This window comes from Lynx rufus, unplaced genomic scaffold (assembly GCF_022079265.1).
Source record: "Lynx rufus isolate CCGP_SWC_20201006 ecotype Redwood Valley unplaced genomic scaffold, mLynRuf1.p SCAF_1, whole genome shotgun sequence".
NCBI lineage: Eukaryota > Metazoa > Chordata > Mammalia > Carnivora > Felidae > Lynx > Lynx rufus.
In genome coordinates this window covers 210,882,990-210,909,713 of record NW_025814823.1, presented here as the reverse complement: position 1 = coordinate 210,909,713, position 26,724 = coordinate 210,882,990, and the positions used below count along the sequence as shown (strand labels likewise).

The 26,724-nt window shown below is 39.1% G+C and overlaps 1 protein-coding gene across 5 annotated transcripts; it reads right to left on the bottom strand.

Moving 5' to 3' along the window:
* LOC124507688 (UDP-glucuronosyltransferase 3A1-like) lies at window positions 1-26,724 on the bottom strand. 5 transcript variants are annotated; one of them, XM_047074001.1, is made up of 8 exons: window positions 26,631-26,724; window positions 24,276-24,381; window positions 23,581-23,582; window positions 17,441-17,549; window positions 15,093-15,624; window positions 3,926-4,157; window positions 2,256-2,475; window positions 1-277 (listed from the first exon to the last, which is right to left on the bottom strand). In XM_047074001.1, exons 1-8 carry the CDS (start codon window positions 26,722-26,724, stop codon window positions 1-3), a joined length of 1,572 nt encoding a protein of 523 aa, XP_046929957.1. The 5 variants fall into 5 exon arrangements, with proteins under 5 accessions (XP_046929957.1, XP_046929950.1, XP_046929942.1 ...); XM_047073994.1 differs by lacking the exon at window positions 23,581-23,582 and adding an exon at window positions 23,322-23,327 and having other exon boundaries at window positions 24,280-24,381; XM_047073986.1 differs by lacking the exon at window positions 23,581-23,582 and adding an exon at window positions 18,103-18,216 and having other exon boundaries at window positions 24,280-24,381.

Genomic DNA, 26,724 nt, shown 5'->3' with positions numbered 1-26,724 from the left:
TCAAGCCTTCTTCAGCTTCCTGGCCCCACACAACCACCTGGCCACCATGCCCAGCAGCTTCCCGCAGAGCCACAGGGTGCTCAGGGTGACCACCAGCAGGAACAAGAAGACGTCCAGCAGGTACTGCTCATGCCACGGCTGCTGCAGGGCATGGGGCTTGAGGTGGGCTGCACCCCCTGTCTGGAGGATGTGGTCGGTCCAGCCCACCAGCCTCTGGGCAGGGGTCAGGGGGTGGGAGCGCCTGATGATGCTGGCGGCCACCGCTGCTGACTTGTACCTGTTGGCAGACACAGAGGCGGGGCATTACTCCTTTGGCCTCAAAAGACTTAGAGACAACGTACACACACACATTCTTTCCTCCATGTGCACAGAAGACTCAGTTTCAAGGAAAAGTGCTGGCCTGGTCTGGAGGGGATAAGCTTAGGAATCCCCTGGGCTTACACCAATGCGTTAACAAGGCATAAAGAAATACAAAGTCCTAAAATGCTCACACCCGAGTTTCAGTAAACCAGATTGGCACTCCAAAAATAGGGGGTGCAAAGACACCCCAAGAATAGGGAGGCAGAAAGGTGCCAGAAATAGGGAGGTGCAAAGGCAAAATAGAGAGGGGGTGCAGAGCCTCCAAAATAGAAAGGGAGAGGCAAAGGCCTGAAATAGAAACAGCACACAGGTGCCCAATACATAGGTATATGAAATAACCAAGATTAGATGTTCAGGGTGGAAGCACCCCCAGTTTAGTACTATAGCAGAAAAGCTGCTTTCACAGGAGAATGGGGCCAGGTTAGGTAAATTGGTGAATTAGACTATGGACCACTGTGCTGCAGGCGAAGCAGCCCAGAGTGAAGATAGTTAACAAAAGAAAAGATGCCTTATTAACCCTGAGGTTATTTCCCCTGTCTCATCCTCTAGGCTAGCTAAGATAAACAGGCATGGTGCCTCCTGTCTGCTGTTAACAACCATCTACCCATCTGCCCATTACCCAGATTTTGTTTTATATTGACCCAAACCCCAAACACTGTATATCTTCAAAACTTCCTTTTTCCCCTACGTCCAAAAGTTAATGTTCACAGTTTCTTTGTCTCTCTGTGTACGCCCATCACATTTGCAAGCCTTCTGATCTGAATAAATATGGGGCAAGGACCCTTATTTGGGGCTCTTGTCTTTTTCCCAGACATTAGCCATCTCTCGCTTTAATCCTGTGTCTGCTCTTTTGCTGGAAAAAAAAGAACTTTAGACTTAGGGTCTACACCACTGGTCTTGCCACAGTCTAGCTGGGTCACATTGAAAAGTTCAAACTGGTGCCTTCATGCAAAGATCCATGCCTAGGGCCAAAAAGTGCTAAACTATAAAACAGTGATTAAGCTGTAAGGAAAAGTCTCTTCCCAGGAGGCTTATGGTACACTAAAGGAAAAAGCACGTATGAATATATGTGATGTAACATACCCCTGACTCAGGGTAGATGTTCTGAAGATGCTAATAAGATATTCCACCCACCCTCATTATCAGATCATTGTGCTGGATGGGAATTTACATAAGATATCATGGGTCCTTCTACCAACTCACTTAACAGAAATTCATCTCAACCTACTTTGTGGCAGGCCCTGTGCTAGGCCCGGTGAGCTCAGGGGAAAAAACAGACACACTTGGCCATCCAAGGGGGCTTACTCTCTACTTTCTAATATGAGGGACCCACAATAAAGCAAAAGCAGAAAGAAATGGGGTAGTTACCTATCCTGAGAAGTGTTAAGAAGAAAAAACAAATTACAATTGAAGGGGGTGAGAGAGGAGTGCATTTAGGACTGTCAGACAAAGACCACTTCTCTGAGGAGAGGACATTGAAGATGAGCCCAATGGTCATGAAGGAACCAGTCCTGAGAGGAGAAGGAAGGATGTTCTAGGGAGCAGCACTGACAAAGGGCCTGAGGCTGGAGAAACAGTGTGGCTTATTGGGGGACAAAAAGGAGACCTCCTGCCTCAGTGAAATTCTACTATAAGCAGCATCAAAATATAACACCTCTCTGAGACCCAGTGTAAATAGGTCAGAGTCTTTGCAATACTTATGGTAGAAAACTGTTCTCAGCATCTAACCTAAATGCCTAGTCTTACTCTCAGAGGAAACAGAACAGGTATTAGTATCATACACATATCATTGCCTGTCCCTAAAGTTTTGCCTTTTTGCAAAAGAGTGCTACACAGTACTCATCGTATTTCATATCTTCTTTTAGTCTCAATGACAAGTTCAGAGAGCTGCATACCTCTTGTCTTCTATGACTTCCTTCATCTTCAGAGCCAATGCCTCTGCCTTGATCTGCTTTAACTGGATAGAGACACCAAACTTCTTGGCTTCTACTCGGACCATGTTTTCAGGCTGGTCTCCAAGGACTGGAATCCCCACGATGGGCACACCATGTTGGATGGCCTCCATTATGCTATTCAACCCACCATGGGTGACAAAAAGACGGATGCGTGGGTGAGCTGTTGTAAATCAGGAATATTTCAGCATGAAAACTTTCAGAACACCAGGGAAAGCATCAGGGCAGAGGAAAATACCAAGGGATTTCAAGGTATGGTGGAGAAAATGGATTTACTGATCCAGCTTTGAACACACTCAAGGGTGCATATTCCAAGATAGAAGATTCTGGCCTTGTCTGTGTACAGAGATTCCTCTAAGTCAATCCATCTAAGACTCAAAGCCAAGGGAAAGCTGCAGAGAACAGTGTTGAGCAAGGCATATTGCTCCTCCCAACTATCCATCCACCTATCCATCCATCCATTCTTCTCTCTACCCTCTTTCTCTCTTTGCTTTTCTTATGTCTGCTCTCTTTGTGTCTCCTTCTGTCTCTTTTCTGTCTCTCACTCTCCACGTCTCACCCTCTCTCCTTCACTGCCCATTATTTCCCTCTTATTGAAGTCTTAATACTTTTATTGTCATCGCATCTCACCTGGCATTCCTCAAACATACACTCTATGTGCTTTCTCCTCAATTTAATAAGAAATCCTCTGAAGTAGGGTGTGATGGACCACCCATCTCAGTATTTCCAGTTCCCGTGTGCTACTCTACTCTTTTTTAGAGAAAACCAAAACAAGTGTTGATAATGAAGAGTTCATCTCAAACAGTGCCTCTCAACAGGGATGTGCATCAGAATCGATTGGTGTTTCCTTGAAAATCAGAATCCTTTTTACTCCATGCCTTGTGAAAAAAAAATGCAGAACACTCTATCTTAAGTTCCCAATATGTTTGTGAGCCTTGGGGTGAATAATCTTGGGGTGAACCTCTGAGGTATTCAGTTGTGGTGGCAGCTAGCGTGCTCAAAAAACTGGCACAAGGACAAAGAAAACCTTGGGGTGTAAGGAACTATTACCAGACAATTTTATGGACCAAATATCTGGCTGACAAGTTATTCATCTTGACAGTCAGATATTTTGGCACACCCTTCAGACACCATCAACATCAATTTTTTGAAAGTATGACTATACCTTTTGTAGCATAGGAGAATGTGCTAACATGTGTGTGTGTGGGGGGGGGGTGTGTAATGGCACGTGGCCTAACAGGTTCTAAAGGGCCCAGGAAAAGCAATGACAAGAAGACCCCTGATGTGTGTTCTCAAAGTCCACAAGCCGTCTTTGATTAGGTTTGGATAACTTTCTTCAATGCAAATATGTTAGGGTTAAAATAACCTGACAAAAATATCACTTCCGACTGAAAATATCAGGACTGAAATAGAAAGGAAGAAGCAAACACGGCATTTTTAAACATTTTTGACGTATAGCCTGATTTCCCAGGAACTCCAAGTGGCTGGTCCATTCCTGTCCGCTAAACATTATCTTTAGCTACCAACATCCCTTCTCACAGTGATGGAGTTGCCCCGTGGAGCCCTAAAGAGACATAAGTAGAAAAAGAGAAATAGATCTGGTCAGTCCTTACCCAAGAGGTCATTCTGAGGAAGCCAGTCCACGATTTTCACATTTGCTGCCAATTTGACGTCTTTGGGCCACTTAGAAAGCTTACACTTCCATATCACCCCTTGGGAGAGATGAGCAAAGGCACTGTTCATCTCCATGAGAACTTCCTGGGACTGATAGGTGCTCACCATGGAGCCCAGGGCCACAAGAACAAAACCAGAGTCTCCAAACTTGCTGATAAAATTCTCAAATTCCTGGAGTGGTAAGAAAGGAAAGTATGTGAACAGAGTTGTTCATGGAAACCTAGACACCTGTGAATTGAAAGACATCTATTAACCGAATACACCCTCCTGTCAGTGCCTAGAGCTCACTGTCTTGATACTGTTCTCATAGCTCTGAGGATAGCTAGGGAGGTTCTGCACTCTGCTCATATCTGTTGTTTATGGTGGCCTTCAAGTCATTTTTCTGAGACCTCAGGACACACCATACCATACAAATACTTTCAATAATCACAAATAAATGTCAAGAGAGCCTTAGGTGTCCAGCCACTACCACAATCGCCCACGTTGCACATGAGGCACTTAATGCATACTATAGCAGCGACATCTAGATACAGGACTTCCATGTATAACAATGTTTTAAGAAGAGGAAAGTTGAGGTGATGGGAACCTCTTTCTTCATTGTGAACATGGCCCAGTATCAGGGTCATCCTCATCCCTCATCCTTGTCTGTGGAGATATGGCCATTTAGGAGTGTTCCAATGACAGACCAGAGGTGCTAGTGTCTGGGTGAGTGCCAGTTGCTCTCCTGGCCCAGTAGGGGGCAGTAGGCACTCTGGGGGCTGAGGTAGATGCTGGAGAAATATCTGTCATTTGTCTCCTTCACATGTTTATGAGCCATCTGTCCGTCTTCTTTGATAAGAGTTCTGGTAAGGTGGTTGGCCCATTTAAAAATTTTTAATTGGGGTTTTTTGTTATTACTGAGTTTTAAGAGTTATTTGTGTATTTTATATATATGGTTGTGTATTTGTGTGTATTACATTTTGAATAATAGTCTTTATCAGGTTTATCTATGCAAATACTTACTCTTGGTCTGTGTCTCCACCTCTTATTCCCTTGACAGGTAATTCCAAGAACAGAAATTTTTATTTTTTTAACATAATTTATTATAAAATTGGGTAACATAAAGTGTGTAAAGTGTGCTCTTGGTTTTTGGGGTAGATTCCTATGGTTCATCGCTTACATACAACACCCAGTGCTCATCCGAACAAGTGACCTCCTCAATGCCCACCACCCATTTCCCCCTCTCCTCCACCCTCCCCCATCAACCCTCAGATTGTTCTCTATATTTGAGAGTCTCTTATGGTTTGCCTCCTTCTCTCTTTCTTTGTAATTACTTTTTTACTCTTCCCTTCCCACCTGGTCTTCTGTTAGGTTTTTCAAGATCTATAAATAAGTGAAAACATAGGATATATGTCTTTCTCTGATTGACTTATTTCACTTAGCATAATACTTCCCAGTTCCATCCACGTTGCTGCAAATGCAAATTGCCAAGAAGTATTACATTGTATACAGAAACCACACCTTCTTTATTTTTAAAATAAATTTAGCCAACTTATCAACCCTATCATAGAACATTCCTTAGATTTTATATCTAAAAACAATCACCAAGCACTTTGTCATCTATTTTCTCCTATGTCACCTCATAGGAATTTCATACTTTTGCATTTTATGTTCAGTTCTGTGACCCACTTTGTGTTAATTTGTTTGAAGATGTAAGAACTGTGTCCATTTGTTGGAAAGACTGTCTTCTTTTCATGGTACTTCTTTTAAAGCTTTGTCAAAGATCATTTGACTAAATTTGTGTGGATCTATGTATACTCTCTATTCTTAGTACATTGATCTATTTGTCTGTTCTTTTGCTTATAGCACACTGTCTTGATTACTTTAGCCATTTCATAAGTCATGGAGTTGATTAATGTAAGTTTTCCAACTTAGCTCTTCATCTTCAATATTGTGTTGGCCCTTCAGGGTTTTTGCCTCTCCATGGAAATCTGAACATCCATTTATCAATATCCACAAATAATTTGCTATGATTTTCGGTGGGATTGCACTGAATCTATAGATCCAATTGGAGATAACTAACACCTAGCAATAGTGAGTCTTCCAACCCATAAATATGGAGTATCTCTCCATTTATTTAGCTCTTTGATTTCTTCCATCAGCATTTTGTAGTTTTCTCCATATAAATCTTATACATGTTTTGTTAGTATTTATTCCCAAGATTTCATATTTAGTCGTGAAATATAAATAGTAGAGTGGTTTTAATTTCACATCCTCCTGTTCACGGCTGATATACAAGAAAAATATGGATTTTTTATATTAAACTTGTATGCTTTAATGTTACTATAATTGCTTGCTAGTTCCAGAAATATTTTTCTTGACTTTTCAGATTTTTTAGATAGACCATCATGTCATCTGTGAGAAAGAACAGTTTTAACTCTTCCTGCCTAATCTACATGATTGTTATTGCTTTTTCTTTCTCCTACTACTTTCTTAGGACCTCCAAGATGAGGATGAAAAGCAGCAAGAGAGTACATACTCGCCTGGTACCTGAGAGGTTGTCCTTTCATTTTCTATAAAATGTCCCCTTTAATTAAAAGCTTCCAGAGAAGCTTCTCCGGAAGCTTTTAATTCTGATGAAGTCAAATTTATCTATTTTTTCTTTTGTTATTCATTCTTTCAATGTCACATCTACAAATTCATTGCCAAGTCCAAGTCCATGCAATTTAGCCCTTTCTTTTCTTCTAAGAACTTTTTGGCTTTTAGCTCTTTATTTAGGCCATTGATCCATTTTGAGTTGATTTTCGTATATGGTGTGAAGAAGGCGTGGAATATTCTCTTTCATGGGAATGAATATCCAGTGGTTTCAGCACCATTTGCTGAAGAGACTGTTCTCTCCATTGATTGCTCTTGGCACCCTTGTCACAAATGAATTGGTCACAGATGTGTGTCATCAAACACTGTTCTTTTCATGTTGATTTGGCTATTTGCATTCGATTACATTTCAATGTGAGATGAAGACTGGCTTTTCCATTTCTGCAAAAAAGAAAAAAAAGTAATAATAAAGCCACTCAAGTGTTGATAAGGCTTAGGTAAAACTTGTAGATCACTTTGAGTAGTATTGCTCTCTTAACAATATTAAGTATCACAATTCATGGTCTTGAGATGTCTTCCCATTTATTTAGGTCTTCCTTAATTTCTTTCAGCAAATTTGTAGTGTCCAGTGTATGTGTCTCTCGCCTCCTCAGTTTAATTAGGTGTTGTTGTAAATAGAATAATTTGCTTGGTTTCATTTTCAGATTGTTCATAGCCAGTGTATGAAAACACAAGTTGTATGAATTCATTGGGATTTTCTATATACAAGATTATGTCATATGAATATCAAACCATTTCTACATTGTCCATTCCAATTTGGATGCCTTTTATTTCTTTTTCTTGCCTACTTGCTTTGTGTAGGGTATATTTGAATAGCGGTGATGTAAGCGGGCATCTTAGACTACCGATCTGAAGCAGCAGGATTTCAGTCTATCCCATAGAGTATGATGTTAAAGCTGTCAGTGTTCCATAAATACTCTTTATTGTGTTCAAAAATACCTCTTTACTCCTAGCTTTCTGACTGTTGTTATCATGAAAGGACATTAGTTTTGTCAAATATTTTTTCTGCATCTCTTGAAATGATTAGCTTTTTTTTAAATCCTCTTCATTCTATAGATGTGTTGCATTATGCTGATTGATTTTGTTACATTAGACATGTTATAAAATACCTTTTATATCCTGTAAAAGGTTTGACATTGGTCTATTTTGTCTGATTTTAACTAGCACATAGCCACCCTAGATGATTCTTAAAGAAGTTCATGATCTAACACCCTAAAAATTAGTTTCATATCCTTTGTCAATCTTCCTTCCTCTGCATTTGTTGACTGTCTCCAGCTTACCTCGTTGTACCATTCTGGCCCTTCTTAACTCCATCCAGCACAACACTATAAAAACTATCATCCCAAAGGACCAGTAAAAACCAGCTTTGTTGTCACTTGACATTTATAAGATCAGTGTAAATCTATAATTTAAAATTGGCAAAGGCAGAGCATGACATCATAATAAGAAGCTGAGTACTCCCAGCTCCCCACAGGAAAAAAAAAAAAGACAAAAAAGGCTAAAGACTCACTCAGATAATTTTATACGACTTGGGAAAATAGTCAGTGATATACCGAAACCAAACAGATGCCCATTCAAGAAGAAAAAAACACACACACTCAGAATGGTGAGAATTTCCATGGCAATTTTACTCTTCTGGCCCCACACTCTTCCTGAAGTGGCATGCCATGGTCCAGAGGCAGCAGTGGTAGCCCTGCCTTCTGTAAGAGGAGAAGAAATGAAATAATTTGCAACATTGTAGCCACTCTGTAGGCTCCCAGGTGACAAGTTAAGATCTCACCAGGCTCAGAGCTCTGACTGGAAATGGCAATATAGCTCAGATATCAGGTTGGTGGGAGTCTTGCAAGGCAATAGAGGGCACAATGTCATGTAAAATCTGCAGGGATACTGCAGAATTTAGAATCTTGGGGCAAGAGAAACAAAACACCTATGTCCCTGAACAGAATCTGGGTAAGACTCTTTGGGAACTTAAGACATTAAAATTGGCCAAGTATACAGGAAGAATCAGATGAATGAACGCATACACAAAGGTCCAGACAGGAAAAATGCTCAGAAAATACCTAAGGAGACTTTAAGTTGTCTTCCCTGGCTTATCCAAAGTATTAAACATTCCCCACTAACTAGTGAAGGTGTTCTATGGCAGCCTGCAAACACAACTAGAGGTGACTGGGTTTACAAATGCCCACAACTTTCTACAAAAGATCACAAGACATATTTAAAAAAGAGAGAGACTAAAAGCCAAAATGTGTCATTTAAAGGAATGAAATAAATCTCCAGGAACCCTCTTTGAAGAAACAGACATTGGATTTACTAAACAAAGACTTTTAAATTGACCAAATATGCACAAAGAGCTAAAAAAAAAAGTGGACAAAGGTCTAAAGGAAATCGGGAAGACAATATATGAACAAATAGAGAATAATAGCAAGAAGAGACAGAAATTATTTTTCAAAAAAAGCAAAAAAAGAAATCAAAACAAAAAATACAATCACTGAATTGAAAAATTCACTAGGGTAGTTCAATGCAGACCAAAACAGACAGAAGAAAGACTTAGTACACTTGAAGACAGGACATCTAAAATGTCAAGTCTAAAGAGAAAAAAGTAGAAAGGGCAAAAAAATGAATAGAGTGTGAGGGACTCACAGGACCCCTTTGTGTAGATTAATATATGCATTATGGAGTTCTCAAGAGAATGAGAGAGGAAAGAATAGAAAGATTGCACCAAGAAATAATGGCACATAACAAGATATAATATGCAGACAATCCTAAGTTTCCTCTCTCACACACACAAAAAAATTTGTCATGACGAGTTAAGAAATTTAGGAAAGTAGCAAGAAATAAAATCAGCTCAGAATATCCATTGCATTACATTAATAATGACCATTTCAGGAAGGAGATTGGAAAAACAATTTCGTTCACAATACAATCCAAAGAATAAAAAAATAGTTAGGAATAAACTTAACCAAGGAGGTAACTATATTGAACTATGTTGAAAACTATAAGACACTGTTGAAGGAAATTAAGAAGACACAAATAAGTGGAAACAAAATTCAGGTTTCACGGATTAGAAGACTTATACTTTAAAGATGCCAGTACTTCCCAAGGTGATCCACAGGTACCATGCATCTCTATCAATAGTGAACAACATTTGCTTCTGGCAGAAATAGTAACCTATCGGGGCGCCTGGGTGGCGCAGTCGGTTAAGCGTCCGACTTCAGCCAGGTCACGATCTCGTGGTCCGTGAGTTCGAGCCCCGCGTCAGGCTCTGGGCGGATGGCTCAGAGCCTGGAGCCTGTTTCCGATTCTGTGTCTCCCTCTCTCTCTGCCCCTCCCCCGTTCATGCTCTGTCTCTCTCTGTCCCAAAAATAAATAAACGTTGAAAAAAAAAAAAAAAAAGAAATAGTAACCTATCATAAGCTGATGTGGAATTTCAAAAACAATGAGTACCCAAAACAATGTGGAAAAAAGAACAGGGTTGGAGGTCCCACATTCCCTGATACCAGAGTTACTACAAAGCTACAGTAATCAAAATAGTGTAGTATGACAAAAAAGATAGATATGTAGATCAATAAGATAAAATAGAAAGTCCAGAAATACCCCAGGTATATTTGGTCAAATAACTTTTGACAAAGGTTCTAGACCATTCATTAGGTAAAAGACAGTCTTTTCAGCAAGTGATATTGGAAAACTGGATATCCACATGCAAAAAAACTGAGAGTCAACCATTACATTATACCATATGGTAAATCAACTTAAAATGGATGACAGACCTAAAAATCTGAGCTATACACATACGACTCTTAAAAGAATATAGAGAAATCTTCATATAATTGTATTGGGTAGTGATTTCTCATATAAGACACCAACAGCACAGGCAACATAATAAAAAATTACATCAAAAAGAAAAATTTTGTGTATCAAAGGTCACTATGAACACAGTGAAAGGGCAACCCAGGGAATGGGTGAAATATTTGCAAGTCATATCTGATAAGAGATTATAGAAAGAACTACTCTATACAAAAAACAAACATGATTCATAAATGGGCAAAGACTTGAACAGATATTGAACAGATATTGAACAAAGAAGAGATACAAACTGCCAATAAGGTTAGGAAATGGTAAACCTCACTAATCAGGAAAATTCTTATCTAACCACAGTGAGACACCACTTCCCATCCATTAGGATGGTGAGTAATAAAATTTTTAAAAACAAAAAACAAAAAAAAAAAACAAAAAAACAAAAAAAAACAAAAATATAAAATTACAAGTGTTTGTGAAGATGTGGAGAAATAGAGTCCTTATGCATTGTTAGTGGAAAGGTAATCTGGTGCAGCCACTGTGAATGACTGCATGGCAGTTTCTCAAAAACATAAATATACAACTATCATATGCTCCAGAAACTCCATTTCTTGGCATATTCCCAAAAGAATCAAAAGCAAGGACTCAAACAAATATTTGTGAACACTACTGTTCATAGCATTATTCACAATAGCCAAAATTGGGAGTAACCAGGGTGTCTATGGACAGAAGAATACATAAAAAATATGGTATATACATACAGTGAAATACTACTCAGCTTTAAAATTCAGGGGCACCTGGGTGGCTCAGTCAGTTAAGCATTGGACTTTTGATTTCGGCTCAGGTAATGATCTCACAGTTCATGAGATTGGGCCCCACATGGGCCTTACACTGACAGTGAAGAGACAGCTTGGGATTATCTCTCTCTGCCCTCCATCTCTACCCCCCCCCAATAAATAAACATTTTAAAAAGAAAAGAAATTTGGACACATGCTACAACATGCATGAATCTTGAAAACATTATGCAAAGTGAAACAAGGCATCACAGAAGAACAAATATTGTATGATTCCACCCGTATAATGCACCTAGAGTAGTGAAATTCATAAAGACAACATGAGAATAGTGGTTGCCAAGGTCTGGATGCAGAGAGGAAATAATGAGTCACTATCGAGTGGGTATGAAGTTTCCATTTGGGAAGAGGAAAATGTTCTAAAGATGGATGCAGGTGATGGTTGCACAACAATGTGAATGTTCTTAATGCCCCTGACTATACCCTTCAAGATGGCTAAAGTGGTAAAATTTATTATATGTTTATTTGATCTCAATAGAAAAAAGTAGGAAAGGAGAGAAAAAAAATCGTTCAAAGCAAGCATCTGTTATCTCATGGATTACACACTTTAACTTCCATTATTCTCTTCCTTAATAACTCCTGTCTCACTTCCAAGACCTGACCCACCATCATGTCAGGTAAGGCCTCTGTTTTGGCCTAGTTTTATTTGTATAATTGAATCTTCAGCTACACTGGTCTGGCCAGTGTCACCAAGAGAACCCAGCCTCATGGCCATCTTACATATACCTCCACACATGGGGCCACCTGTTCTTTCAACCTGGTGTATCTTCCTTCCCAGTTCTGTTTCTTAAGAAATGCCACCATGAACCAAAGTCCATTTTGCCCATGAATCATTCCCCAACTTTTTCTGTTCACTCAATGCAAGATCAGTAGGGGGAGGTTAGAGATTTTGGTGCCTAGGTCAGATCTGGGCTTTTGCTGCTCTGAGCTAAATGGTACTGGGAATAATATGCACATCACATGAATGTCTGTCCTCTCATTTATAATTCTGGAGATCATCACAGTTATCTCAAGGTGGCATGACATACAATATATGAGATAATGTCCATACAATAGCACCCAAGTACCTACCTACAGGCAACAGGCAGCCACTAATCTTAGCTCTCCACCTTTTTCAAAACTTCTAGAGCAGTAGTTCTGAGTTCAGGCTCTCCCTTCAGACCACCTGGGTAGCATGTAAATATTACATTACCTAGACCCAATCCAAGATCAATCAAATCAGAAAATCTAGGCTGAGTCAGGAACCAGGCCTTTATAGGAAGGAGACATTAGAGATTATGCCTGCAGGTCTTGTCAGTCACACCCAATCCTGCCTCATTACATTATGTCTCAGTTTTTTTACATTTCATCATGGATAACTAATCTCCTTTAAAATCCTTAACTGCGGTGTCCTCTCACTACATAATTATTCTATATATGATCATAAAAAGTAGATATTAAAATATCAACTTATTGAAGCATTTTTACCAGCAAGGCTAGGACGAGGGTAAGACATAGGAAGAGCTTAGGGCCATTATTTAAGGAGGTTTGCAATATCAAAGCCATGTACCTAACAGTACTTCCATGACCTTTATAGCAAGGGCTTCCTTGAAAGTGGACCCTGGGATCAACAAGATGACAGAGTAAGAAGCTCTGGATGCTCCTTCCCCTGAAAAACATGCTAATTCAGCAATATTTCATGGTCAAATTCCCTTGTAAGGAATCCAGAAACTAAATGAAAGAGTAGTGCACCCAAGGCAAATGTGTAACCAGTCTCACCAAAGCCAGTGAATAGTTATGAAAACACCCTCTCACCAGAATCCCTAACCAGGTCATGTGGATAGCTACATGAACAAGAATAAAATTGGACCCCTACCTTACACCACACAAAAACTCAAATGGATTAAAAATTTAAACATTAGACCGGGGCTGTGGCTCAATTGGTTGAGCATCTGACTTCTGTTCAGGTCATGATTTCACAGTTAGTGTGTTTGAACCCCATATCAGGCTCACTGCTGTCAGCATAGAGCCCACTTGAGATACTCTGTCCCCCTGCCTCTGCCCCTTCCCCACCAGACCTGAAACTGTGAAGCTCATAGAAGAAAACAGGGCAAAAACTTCATGGTATTGGTCTTGGCAATGAGTTCAATGATAAAGCACAAGCAACAGAAACAAAATTAACTCAATAAACAAAAATAAGTGAGACTATATTAAACTAAAAAGTTTCTGCACAGCAGAGGAAACAATCAACAGAGTAAAGAGACATTTACAAATGGAAGATATTTGCAAACCATATTCCTAATAAGAGATTAATCTCTGGGGGCGCCTGGGTCACTCAGTTGGTTAAACGTCTGACTCTTGATCTTGGCTCAGGTCATGATCTCACAGTTCATGAGTTAAGCCCCACATCGGGCTCTGTAGCTATCAGCATGGAGCCTGCCTGGGATTCTCTCCCTCTCTCTCTCTGCCCCTCCCCAGCTTGGCTGTCTCTGTCTCTTTAAAATAAATAAATAAACTTTAAAAAAAGAGAGAGAAAGAGAGAGATTAATCTCTAGAATGTATAGGAAAGGACTAAAACTCAATAGCAAAAAAAAAAAAAAAAAAAAAAAACTTATAACCTCAGTAAAAAATAGGCTAAGGACTTGAATAGACATTTATCCAAACACAACATACAAATCGCCAGCAGATATATGAAAAAATTCTCAACAACACTAGTAATCAGGGACGTGCAAATCAAAGCCACAGTAATGTATCACTTTATACCTGTCAGTATGGTTATTATAAAAGAAATAAAAGACAACAAATGTTGAGCATATGGAGACATTGCAACCCTTGCATACTGCTTTTGGGAATGCAAAATGGTGCAGACACTATAGAAAACAGTATGCACATTCTTCCAAAAAAAAAAAAAAATAGAACCAGCACATGAACCAACAATTCCATTTCTGTATATATACACATGAGAATGCAAATCAGAATCTCAGAGAGATAGCTGTATTCCCATAATCACTGGAGCACTATTCACAATAGCCACAATGTTGAAACAATCTAAATGTCCATCAAAAGATGAATGGTTAAAGAAATTATACACACACACACACACACACACACACACATATACATGTGGAATTCTATTTAGTCTTTAAAGAAGGAAATTTGGGAGCGCCTGGGTGGCTCAGTCAGTTAAGCATCAGACTTTTGATACTGGCTCAGATCATGATCTCATGGTTGGTGAGATGGAGCCCTGCATCAGACTCTGCACTGACAGCGGGGAACATCCTTGGATCCTCTCTCTTGCACTCTCTCTCCCTCTCCACCTCCCACTCTCTGTCTCTCAAAATAAGTAAACTTTAAAAAAGAAATAGAGAAGGAAATTTTGCAATATATAAAACCATGAATGCATTTTGAGGTCATTATGCTAAGTGACATAAGCCAGTCACAGAAAAGCAAACATTGCAGGATTTCACTTATATGAAGCATCTACAATAGTCAAGTTCATAGAATAAAAAGTGGAAATTGCATTCTCATGTGTATATCAGGGGTTGGGATAAAGAGAAAAAAGGTAGTTAATATTTAATGGAGGAAGAGTTATAAAGTTAAATGAGATCAATAAGATCTACAGGTCTGAGGCACAATATGGTATCTACTGTCAATAATTCATATTATACTTTCAAAAATTTCTTAAATTTAAAATACAATACAATACAGTACAATACAATACAATAAACTAGAAAAATTTGTTTGTCTCATCCTACTTCACTCCCAATTTCCACTGGCAAGGGAGCCACCAACTCTACACTGAAGAGCTCTACATGAAGTCCCTATTGAGTGCTAAGGTTTCACTTACTTGTGGTACTGGTTTAACAGGTCTGGCCATTAAGCCTCCAACATACACAGTGTTGGGAAGCAGGGGCCTAGCAAATTCAAGGGCAAAGTCAGAGTTAACAAACCATAGCTCTGCTTTCTTTAGAAGATGAGACAAAACCGGCCTAGAGCCTTCCGGGAAATGTTCCTTGATGGTGTTGTCAAATGTAGACTGGATTCGCCATTGCCTTAAGAAGAAATCCAAGAACATCAGAAAATTCCTCACTCTGCCCCAGAAGTCCATGTGGTCGGTTAGCAAGGAATGGAATACCGGAACATAAGACACCGGGTTTGGTAGCCCAAGGTCCACACTGCCAAATGGGGTGGGAAGAATTGACACAAATGGCTTCCCAAGCTTCTCAGCAACCAGGAAAGAACAGAAGTCAAATGCTTCAACAAATACCAGGTCAAAGTTCTCATTTTTTAAAGAATCCATGATATCACTTCTCCTTAGCAAATCACTGCATTGAATCCCCAATTGTTCCATTAACTTTACAAAGGTGTCAAATGCTTCTCTGTTAAAAACAAAACAAAAAACAACAACAAAACAGTAATGACAAATATTCATTGAAGGTGGCAATTTCACAATATATAGGAGAATCTTTGGTTCAAAGAAAATATCCCAAGTAAGTAAGACCATATTGGCAGCTGCCCACCTATTTTACCAGTCTCCAATGAACACTCTGCTCTAGTCACTTGGTTCTGGGGTTTCTGCTTCCTAAAATGTTCTCACTTCATTCCCTCTCTTTTCTCCAGTGATCACATCCACCCCATCCAGGCCAATTCAAGAGCCATCCAGTTTGGGAGCCATCTCTGACTGTAGCAGACATCAGAGTTCCATGTCTACTTGACACATTCTGTGATGCTCTTTTTAACTTTCACCTGTACACTCCAGTTCGTGAGCGACTGTCTTGTTTCTCAGCCTACCTGTGGAAGTAACTTGGTAGCAGAGTCCATCAGTATTGATAATATAGCCCATTTTTTCTTTAAATTTTATATAGTCTGCATTTGAGAAATTGCCTGACACAAGGAACTTTGTGATGGTAATATTAGAATCCCAAGACTGATATTTTTCTAACCTATGAGATAAACAAGTTAAAACAAACAAGCTTATTATTACCCTTTCCATTTCATCTTTCCTGGAGTAGTGAAAGAACTTAATACTACACCATGTCAGCCCACTGAAAGCCCACAGGTGAGAGCTCATTAGTAATATGCAGTTGTCCACGTGCACTGTAGAGTAAACTTCAAGTGACAATAGATGATTAGCTGAAATTATTCTCTATTGTGTTTTTAAATGATTTTACATAATGAATGACTGCTACTTGTGTGGATAAATTCAAGAAATGAACTACAAATTCCTCAAAAGAACAGCATTCATCATATTTGAAATTAGGTTAATCTATTAAAATACAGGAAGGTACTGTGCTCAGCATGCTGCACCATATTTAATAAGTGGGTGCAACATGTCTTCAAAGAAATGAAGTGGGGAAGAAAAGACAAGACATAATAAAAAAATCATGAATAACAACACAAGATGATATATACAATGCTTCAAGAGAGTATTTTAGAACACACCTCTTCTGGATGAAGAATTTGGTCTTCTAGTTTAGGTAAGCAGAAAGGCTTTATGGCAAAAGCCAGATTTTAGGACCACCTTGATGACTGAATAAAATTTTTAAGGAAAAAGGGAAAGGTGGAGTTAGGTCACTATAATTCATCAGAAAGGCATGAATATTTATCTTTTCCCTCTTCTGTCAAAAGTAAAGAACTTTTTATACATCCCAGATAATGATGAAAACTTTCAAGCTAATATCACAATGTGTGTCATCAAGGCATTTGGGTTTTTAAATGAGTTAAAAGACAATGGCTCAGGGTATGAAAAATCAATGCTCATCAGCATGTTTCCATTCTTGAATTTAAGTGATGAGAGGAAAAGTAAGTATAAAATGGTGGCTCTGATACGCCTACCAACAATCAGAAATTATGTTGTTTATCCTGCCTTCTGTGTTGTGGAGAGTATATACACAAACATTGTAGGTGAAGGGCTGCCAGGAAGACCCAGAAAGAACAATCACCCTCACTATACAGAAATACATTCATGCTTTCAGTGGAAGAGACACAGTATACAAAGGGATTGGGAGTGCAAAACATATCTATTCCATCCATCCGCTGCCCCCCCACCACTGATTTTCCCCATCCATCCACTCATCCAACCACCAATCCATTTCTCTTAAACTCATCCCAAATAGCTATGCATCCAACCATTTATTTGCATCACTGAATGCAGTGAATTGAGAGCAATTTCAATCAGAGAATAAAAGAAATTACCTGCCATGCAAAGCTTCCTTCATATAGGAATCAAAATGTTCCTTTAATTCTTTTTCATGATCCTCAGGTAGAAGCCAACTGATAACTTGGTATGCATTTTCCTTCTTTTCTAAATAAAAAATTTTTAAAAACACCAATAAAATATATCATTAAGTCCAACAATGCAGATAATTTTGGCATGATACCATAGTTGCTTTTTTTATCCTAATAATTTTATATATATATCTGCATGTTTGCTTTTAGAGGGTTTTTCGGTTTCTGCCTGCTTTTTCATTTCTTCAGTCATAGGATCTGATACTATTTATTGAGAACATTATAATAATTCAATTACTTTTATTCAACTGAATGAATGATATAGAACTTAAAAGTAAAGTTCTATTTGAAGCTTTCATGTAACGGTATAGATATTCTTCATTTTACAGATGAGAAGACAAACATAAATGGAGTGTCAGATAATTCATCACGGTTGCACATATAGTAAGTGCTACGCTTTGTATTTAAATACAGATTTAATTTTATCCCAGCTCCCCAGTCCTTTGTTTTTTAGGAAAAAAGAGATATTTTTTTATTACTTACACGTGACACATGCAAAGGTTTTTCATTCAGCCAAAAATACGGCAAAGGCTAAGTTAACAAGAGTAGTCCCCTGCAGTCCTACTTACCATTCCGACATTTCCCCCATAACTCATGTGTACTAAAGAGTCTGGCACCATTTTTGAAGTTGGATTGTTGACAGCTTTCAAACTCCATTTCCTCCTTAACTTTCTGGGACATATCTTGGAAAAATGAGGAGAAAGCCTCAACATGACCTCCCTCGTGTGACCAAGATTTTCAGCCAAGCAAGCCAGACCCCATGAGGGGAACCTGCATCTCCATCCCACTCAGAGGCTTCCATAATTGGCATTTAGAAACAAAAGGATGGGTTTAGCCTTTGAGTGGCCCTGGTCATGTGTCTCACACAAACCTATCTTCTGTGTCAGAATCCACTTTGTTTCTGGATTCCAGCATGAACCGTGTGATTGACACTAGGCTAGGTAGAACCGCATGACCAATGGCTGTACATCTCAAGGACTGCCCCCATTATAAACAGTGCTCTGAGTTAAGACTGATTCCAGTTTACAAGCCCACTGAGTGGTGTGAGGAGGATAACACCATGCCATCTGATGAAGTCCACACTGTAAAAGGAGAAGGTGCACTAGAACCCGAGAAAATGCCTTTGCTACTGTTGCTCATGATATGTCTGTAGCTCAAAGAAAACCTTGATTAACACAGTATAAGGGAAACACTGATGACACCCTCGTGGGGTTAATTCAAGGGTTAATTCAAACTCAGCTTAATCTCAGTTCTCTAAAATCACCAGCAAGAAGGCCCTTAGCTTTGGTGATGCTAATTAGGACATTTGGAGGAAGAACTTATAAATATGAGCAGGTTAAAAGGCATACCCTCCCCCAAAGTATAAATAATGACAATGAAAGGAAGGGCAAAAAATGGGAAATGTCAGCGTGGGAGAGTCAGGAAAGAAATTAAAACAGAGGTCTCAGTTTTGACATATGTGGCAACTAACATTACTTTTAAAAAAATTATAACAGAGCAAGGACACAGATTGGCTTTTGTGACTTACATCAGAGGTTCTACATTACTTTTAACATTGGATGAGATCCCCCCAATGACCAACTTTAATCGTCTTAGTCAATACTGGGGAAAATAACAGATATATCATGAGAGCTCACCAAAATTTATCAAAGTACCTCTATACTGTTAGGAGGTAGCAAATATTAGATAGAGCACAGTGGTGCATGCCCTGTCTTAACTACTGGGATTAAATATCCCATAGCCATAACAGCCGTTGGTTGTTATCTCACAGTAGCTATGGTTGCTCCTATATAAGAAGTCATAAAATTAATGTTTTAGTACTAACACCATGACGAAAGGGAACTCATTGGATCTGCCCAACATATTAAAAGTTTTAATACAACAAAGTAGAGTTTTAATAGAGTGCCTTCAAGGATTAAATCCCTTTTTGTAAAGGATCCATTAACGAAGAAGTGATTATCCCCACTAGTTCTCCATTTAATAGCCTAACTTGACTATTCTTAACCCTGAATGAATGGAGCCTCTCAGTGGATTACTGTGATCATATTATGGCCTCCATTTCCAATCTTACTGAAACTACTGACTATATCCAAGACTAATAAATTCTTTACAGTCATAGCTTTGGTAATACATTCTGTTTAATTCCTATTTCAACAAGCTCTCAGCTCTAGTGTCTCTTCACCTTCACCTTTGAAGGGTACAAGTAACTTGTAACTTGGCTTCTCATGGACTACCTCAACAGCCCTACTCGCTAGTTTTGCTGGCAAGATCTTTCACCACATTTAACTTTCTCCAGAAGCACATGTATGACAGTACTTTGAGGACAACCTCCTTTTGCAGAGATTTGTGGAGCCCATTCAGTCAAGACACAAACACGCACACAGCAACTCACATAGAGGGATGTGCTGCTGCCCTACACAAAGCACAAGCCATGGCACCTCAGTTAAATTCCTGGGACAAATTGCTTGTTGAGTGGAAGGTCTTTCCATCCCTGACACTGTCAAGACACACCTATTACGGCTCCATTTCCAGCATGAGAGTATAAGGAGCTTTCCTGGACATACTTTGAAAACAGCAAATGGTGAAAAATTCATACACACACACACACACACACACACACACACACACACACCTCCTGATGTAGACAACAATTCCACTGACAGAATTTGTCTGAAATAACTATTTGGGAAATCTGCAGCCAATTGATGGTTTCCACCAACCAGAGGAAGTCTTTAACTGTAAATTGCAGATAATTTTAGTCAATTTCAGCTTTTTCCACAGTAGCAGCTACCCATCCCCCAGCCCTCAGTCTCCAGCAGGAAGCTGTATGCATTGTTTATAGAGCAGCTTGTACACAGGTTTCAAGAGCCTGACTGGGCAAAAAAAAAAATCACCTTGTCCAAATATCAAGTATCTGTGCTCTGATTGCTGCTCTGGTCGCAGAGATGCAGACAAAGAAGTAGGCAGCAAGGTTTCTGCATCATGCTCTATTATTGCAGCCACTTCCCTCTCTGGCTCAATTGACTTCCAGGGGTCTTAAAAGATTGATGCCCTCCTTTCCCCCTCATTTTCTCAATTTACCCATTTCAAAGGGAACCATTAAAAGCTGGGACATTGTAAAACAGCTACACATACCAGGAAAACTTGAAAGTGTCCATTCATGCCCAGGAAAAGGCTGAGAAAAGACAGTGAACAGTAAAATTTACACCTCGGTTTGATCCTCAACACAAAAGCAGCACAAAACAATTTTTGAACATGAATAAATAAACAAAATTAATAACAAAAGTCTGCAAACCCTGGAGAATGGAGGAGAGGTTCATATCCAGATTTAACACTTTGTTATATTCAAATGTTCAGTTTTCAACAAAAAACACAAGACACACCAAGAAACAGGAAATTAAGGCCTATTCTGAAGAAAATAAGAAATCAACAGAAACTGTCCCTAAGAATGACCTGATGGCAGATATACTAGATAATAACTTTAAAATAACTGCCTTACAATAGGAAAGAATGAAATCCTGCCATTTGTAACAACGTGGATGTAACTGGAAGGTATTATGCTAAGTTGAAATAAGTCAGTCAGAGGGGCGCCTGGGTGGCGCACTTGGTTAAGCGTCCGACTTCAGCCTGGTCACGATCTCGCGGTCCGGGAGTTCGAGCCCCGCGTCGGGCTCTGGGCTGATGGCTCAGAGCCTGGAGCCTGTTTCCGATTCTGTGTCTCCCTCTCTCTCTGCCCCTCCCCCGTTCATGCTCTGTCTCTCTCTGTCCCCAAAAAAATAAATAAACGTTGAAAAAAAAAAGAAAAGGAATAAGTCAGTCAGAGAAAGACAGATTTCATATGTTTTCACTGATATGTGGAACTTGAGAAACTTAACAGAAGACCATTGGGGGAAGGGAAAGGGAAAAAATAGTTTCAAACAGAGAGGGAGGAAAACCCATAAGAGACTCTTAAATACAGAGAACAAACTGAGGGTTGATGAGAGGTGTGGTGGAGGGGGGAAATGGGTGATGGGCATTGAGGAGGGCACTTGTTGGGATGAGCACTGGGTGTTATATGTAACTGATGAATCACGGGACTCTACTCCCAAAGCCAGGACTACACTGTATACACTGTGTGTTAGCTAACTTGACATTAAATTATATTAAAAAAATAAAATAAAATAACTACATTAAAAATTCTCAGAGAACTAAAGGGAGATGTGGAGAAAGTCAAGGAAAAAGTGTATGCAAAATATAAATAAAGGGATAAATGAGGCAAGTCCAGCTCTTGATTTCAGTTCAGGTCATGATCTCATGGTTTGTGAGATTGAGTCCTGCATCAGGCTCTGAACAGACAGCATGGAACCTGTTTGGGATTCTCTGTTTCCCTCTCTCTGCCCCTCCCTGGCTTGTTCTCTCTCTCTTGCTTTCTCAAAATAAATGAATAAACATTTAAAAATTTTTTTTAAATAAAGGGGTAGAAAATCTAAAAAGAAACCAAAGTGAGCATGAAGAAGAAATTATCAGTGAACCTGAAGACAACAGAAATGATTGAGTCTGAGGAACAGAAAATTAAAGAATTGAAGAAAAGGGAACACAGCCTAAGGGTCCATCATATGCTTTGTGGATCCTCAGAGGGAGAAGAGAGAAAGAAAGGGATAGAGAGAATATTTGAGGTAATAATGGCTAAAAACCTCCCAAATTAAATGAAAGACATGAATATAAACATCCACAAAGCTCAACAGACTCCAAGTAAAATGAACTCAGACATCCACATTAGGATATAGTATAATCAAAATATAGAAAGATAAAGAGAGAATATTAAAAGCAGCAAGAAAGAAGTGACTCATCACATACAAGTGGCTGTCAATGAGATTACCAATACATATCTAATCAAAAATTTTGAAGGAAAAAAAAAAGATTGGAGGCCAGAAGGCAATGTCCCAATATATTCAAAATTCTAGAAAAAAGGAAAGAGAGAAAGAAAGAAAGAAAGAAAGAAAGAAAGAAAGAACAAGAAAAGAAAAAAAGAATTGTCAACAAAAATTCTATATCCAGCAAAACTGTGCATCAAATGTCAAGGAAAATTAAGACAATCCCAAATAAACAAAACTAAAGGTGTTTGTTACCACTAGACCTCCCCTGGGAGAAATGTGCAAGGCAGTTCTCCAGGGAAGAATGAAAGGACACCAGAGAGTAACTTAAAGGTGTATGAAAAAATAAAGACCTTAAAAAAGTAAATGGATGGGCAATTATAAAAGCTACGGTTATTGTAACAATGGCTTCTAACTACATTGTTGTTTTCTACATGATTTAAGAGACTAGTACATTAAAAAATTATTCATTTAAAAACTATCATTATTTGAAATTGTGTGTAACTCCATTCAAATTTTCTACATAATTTAAGATACTAATGCATTTAAGTTAATGATAATTTATGTTTGGGGCACATAATGTATAAACATGTAATTTTGTGACATTAACTAACTGAACAGGTTGAGGATGAAGCCAGCTAGGAACAGAATATTTGAGTGTTAATATAAGCTGGTATAAATTAAAATCTGAGTGTCATAGAGTTAGCAGGTTAAATAAAATCCCCAAAGTAACCATACACACAAAAAAGTGGTAGAATATATACAAAAGAAAATGAGAAAAGAATTTAACGTTTTACAAGGAATCAACTAACCACAGAAGAAACAGTAATACAGAAAGTGGGGTACAAAAAAGTTATAAGGCATATAGAAAACAAATGGCAAAATGACAGAAGTAAATTTCTCCTTATCAGTAATTACTTTAAATATACATGGACTAAATTCTCCAATCAAAGGATAGAAATTGGCAGAATGGACAAAATCACATGATCCAGTTGTAATAGCTTCGTATGGTGATAGATGGTAGCTACACTTGTGGTGAGCACAGCACAATATACATAGTTGTCAAGTTGCTTGCACACCTGAAACTAATGTAACATTGTGTGCCAATAATACTTCAATAAAACATATTAATAAAAGAATTAAAAATAAAAATATATTAACAATGGGGGGAAAGGGTGAGGGATGTGTGAGAACTTCTATACTATCTTTGCAACTTTTCCATAAATCTGAATTTTTCCAAAATAATGATATGTGTTAAAAAGTAAAAAAAAATAAAAAGCCATAAACACACACACAAAACATAATCCAACTATATTCTGCCTATAAAAATATATAATCCAACTATATTCTGTCTTTTATAGGCACTTTAAATGAAAGATAGACTGAAAGGGAAATGATGGAAAAAATATTCCATGCAAGTACCAAATATCAAACACAATGGATTTTAAATAAAAAAATTACAAGAGATGAATAAAAACATTACATATTAATAAAAGGTTTAATACAGCAAGAAGATATGACAATTATAAACATATATGCAGCTAATTAGAGACCATCAAATATCTAAAGCAAAAACTGAAAGAATTGAAGGTGTGATACACAGTGTTATAATAATCACTGAAGATTTCATATTCCATGCTAAATAATGGATAAAATAACCAGAGTGGAAGGTAAAATATGCAGATATGGCATTGTGGGGGCCAGGTCTACACAGTCTAGTAAGATATCCAGCACTTAACATAAAACGCACACACACACACATTTTTCCATCTTAAAATACAACTAGATTAAAAAAGACTTTGTGCTAAGCAGTGCTATACAAGAGACGTTGTATATCCTTTCCTGGGGTAGATAAATTTAATAATTACCAAAAAAAAAAAAAAAAGAACATACTTGGGATTAAATAATCTCCTCCATAAAGAAGCATGGTGACATTATGACCATGATCTTGAAGAATCTGAGATACCCGGTCCAGCAGTAGATAATGGCTTCCACCTAGGAACAATACAAAATTTTTATTTTTGTAAAGGTGAGAACAAAGGGTCTGAAATTGATGTGGGGGATCTGGGAATCCAGGGTAAGGTAGCAGAGAGTTGGTGGTCAGTAGAAGATGAGTTATTTTAGTCCTTTGGCTTCATTTTGGGTAAACCCCAGGCCAGATACCCACATTCTTTCTGACCAAATTGTAATATGTAGCAATCTTACATGAAAAATTCCCTTTTGCAATTCAAGGTCTCCATGCCAGTGAGATGACCTTCTCTAATGCTTAGGCCTGAGGGAGTTCCTGATCCTAGTTACATGCTGAAATTTAGGCTGCCTTTATGGAGATACTGTGTCTAAAGAAGTAACTGTTTTGCTGGAAATTTTGACACACAAGGCTATGGATGTGAGAATAATGGGTTTCTAAAGGACAATCACTCAAAGCTATTTCTGGGATCTCTCTCCCAGGAAATTTATGTCAACGTGGAAGCCAGAAACATGGGAACGTGAATATCAAGCCAAGCCACAGAAGCAAAAGAGGGTAGAGTCACTGCTCACAGCAAAATTCTTCAGATTCGAATTTATATGACAATGTTCCTCACTTGGGGCCTGCATTTTGCTAAAAATCGATTAAAGCATTTAGGGTAACTGTGGTCCCTTTGGGTGGAACTGTAGGATCCTGTATGCATGCAAAACTGGGACATCACCCAACATAGGAAAATCCTGGAATCCTAAGGAAACAGAAGCTTGATTCTCTGGGATGGTACAGGTTCTATTACATCAATGTCTAAAGCCATGTGATATCATGGAGCATTTTTCTTGAATCTATGGGTAAAGGAATAGAATTTGCCTATGTTGGGAAGTGGAGGTTGCTTGGAAGATAAAGATCTCATGATGATTGGGTCAGTAGAGAAAGATATAGGACTAAAGTAATAATGTGTATCTGTGGAAATTACTCTAGTTTTTTACATCTATACTTGTGTTGTCTGATGTAACACAGACTCGTAAAACACAGACCCAAGTGCCTGCTCTGGATCGCTTTTAACCACTGCAAGAAATGGATGCAGGGGAGAAGGCTTCCTGCAGAGGCATTTATTCCTGAGGGTCTTGGTGAGCCCAGTGCATTCTGGGGCAGAGGCAAGGGGAGAAAGCACCTCCAAACCACACCTGCCCCCTCTCAGAGTCCAGGGGACCTGCAATTTCAAAAGGTGAGGCAGCTCTTTTTTTCTGTTGCCTCTATCATTAAAAAATAGATTTAAAATGGAAAATAGGGTTTGTTTGTTTTTTTTCAATACTGATTTTTAGGAATCCCCACCATAAAGAGTAGAGTCTAGGGAAGAAAACAGGTTTGAGGTAAGAAACAGTGGGTTAAGTCCGGGTGTGTGACATCAGGGAGGTCTGCTGTGCTCTTGCAAAAGGCCCCTCATTTCCCTGGCCCTTAGGATCCCTGTCAGGAAATAAAAAGGGAGATGCCCAATTAGATGAACTCTGTGGTTTCTTCTAGCCCAGGATCCCCAGATTCTAGGGGATCTAAAAGTGATTCTGGGAGCCCCCTATCCTGTCAGGATGGATCCAAAATATATAGGGAAACTCCATGTTATGATGCCTCCTCAACCTGATAAATGTTCCTGTTCCCCTTCTGTTCCCTTTGGTGCAAAAGTAAAGGAAACAAAACTGGGTTTATGCAGAATTAACTGCTTCACTGTCCTTCAAAACCTTCTAGCAGCAAGGGCAAAAAGAGAGCTGTTCCCAACTGATTGTCTGGGGTTCCCTCCTCTGCCCAGTCAGTTTTCAGGTTTCCTATTAATGAAACATGCCCCGTTTGTGCTGCTGCCCCCAGGAGCCCCTGTCCTTGGCTTCCAAGAGCCTGAAACTGACCTGTCTTCCACTTTCTATTGGCAACTACTGCACACTCCCAGACTTTTAGGGTGTGCCTCTGAAAGTTCCTGCCCCGCCCTGGAGTAGGGGATTCAGGATCTCCAGCTCAGCACTGGATCTAAATTCTGGCCCCAGCAATGCACAGTGGGAAGCACTTACAGAGCAGATTAAAAGAGAAGAAAGGAAACTGCTGTTTTCCCCAAAACTAACTTCCCCAACCCAGCAGTGGGGACCCCTCTGTGACCCCCATCTCCCTCTCTCCCCTCCCTCCTCTATCCTGGAACCCAAACAAGCTCTGGAAAACTACAAAGAATGACCTATGAAACAGGGTTGCTTGCCTGAGCATCTGGGATGCGTCTATGTCTGATTCTCCTGCCAGCACTCACCCAGTGAGGATACAGTCAGAATTTCGGCGGCCTCTGGGAGCAGGAACCCAGACAGAAGAAAGCCAGCTAGCAGCAGTGCCCGCTGGCCCGCCAT

Bases quoted from the DNA above. Each gene is read 5' to 3' on its own strand.
- LOC124507688 (XM_047073986.1), bottom strand. From the start codon at position 26,724: ATGGCGGGCCAGCGGGCACTGCTGCTAGCTGGCTTTCTTCTGTCTGGG. The intron at 18,217-24,279 runs GTATGTTCTTTT...CATTTTTCCAAG, and splicing joins AGGAGATTATTTAATCCCAA to ATATGTCCCAGAAAGTTAAG. The intron at 4,158-15,092 runs GTAAGTGAAACC...TTACCACTCCAG, and splicing joins CTGTTAAACCAGTACCACAA to GAATTTGAGAATTTTATCAG.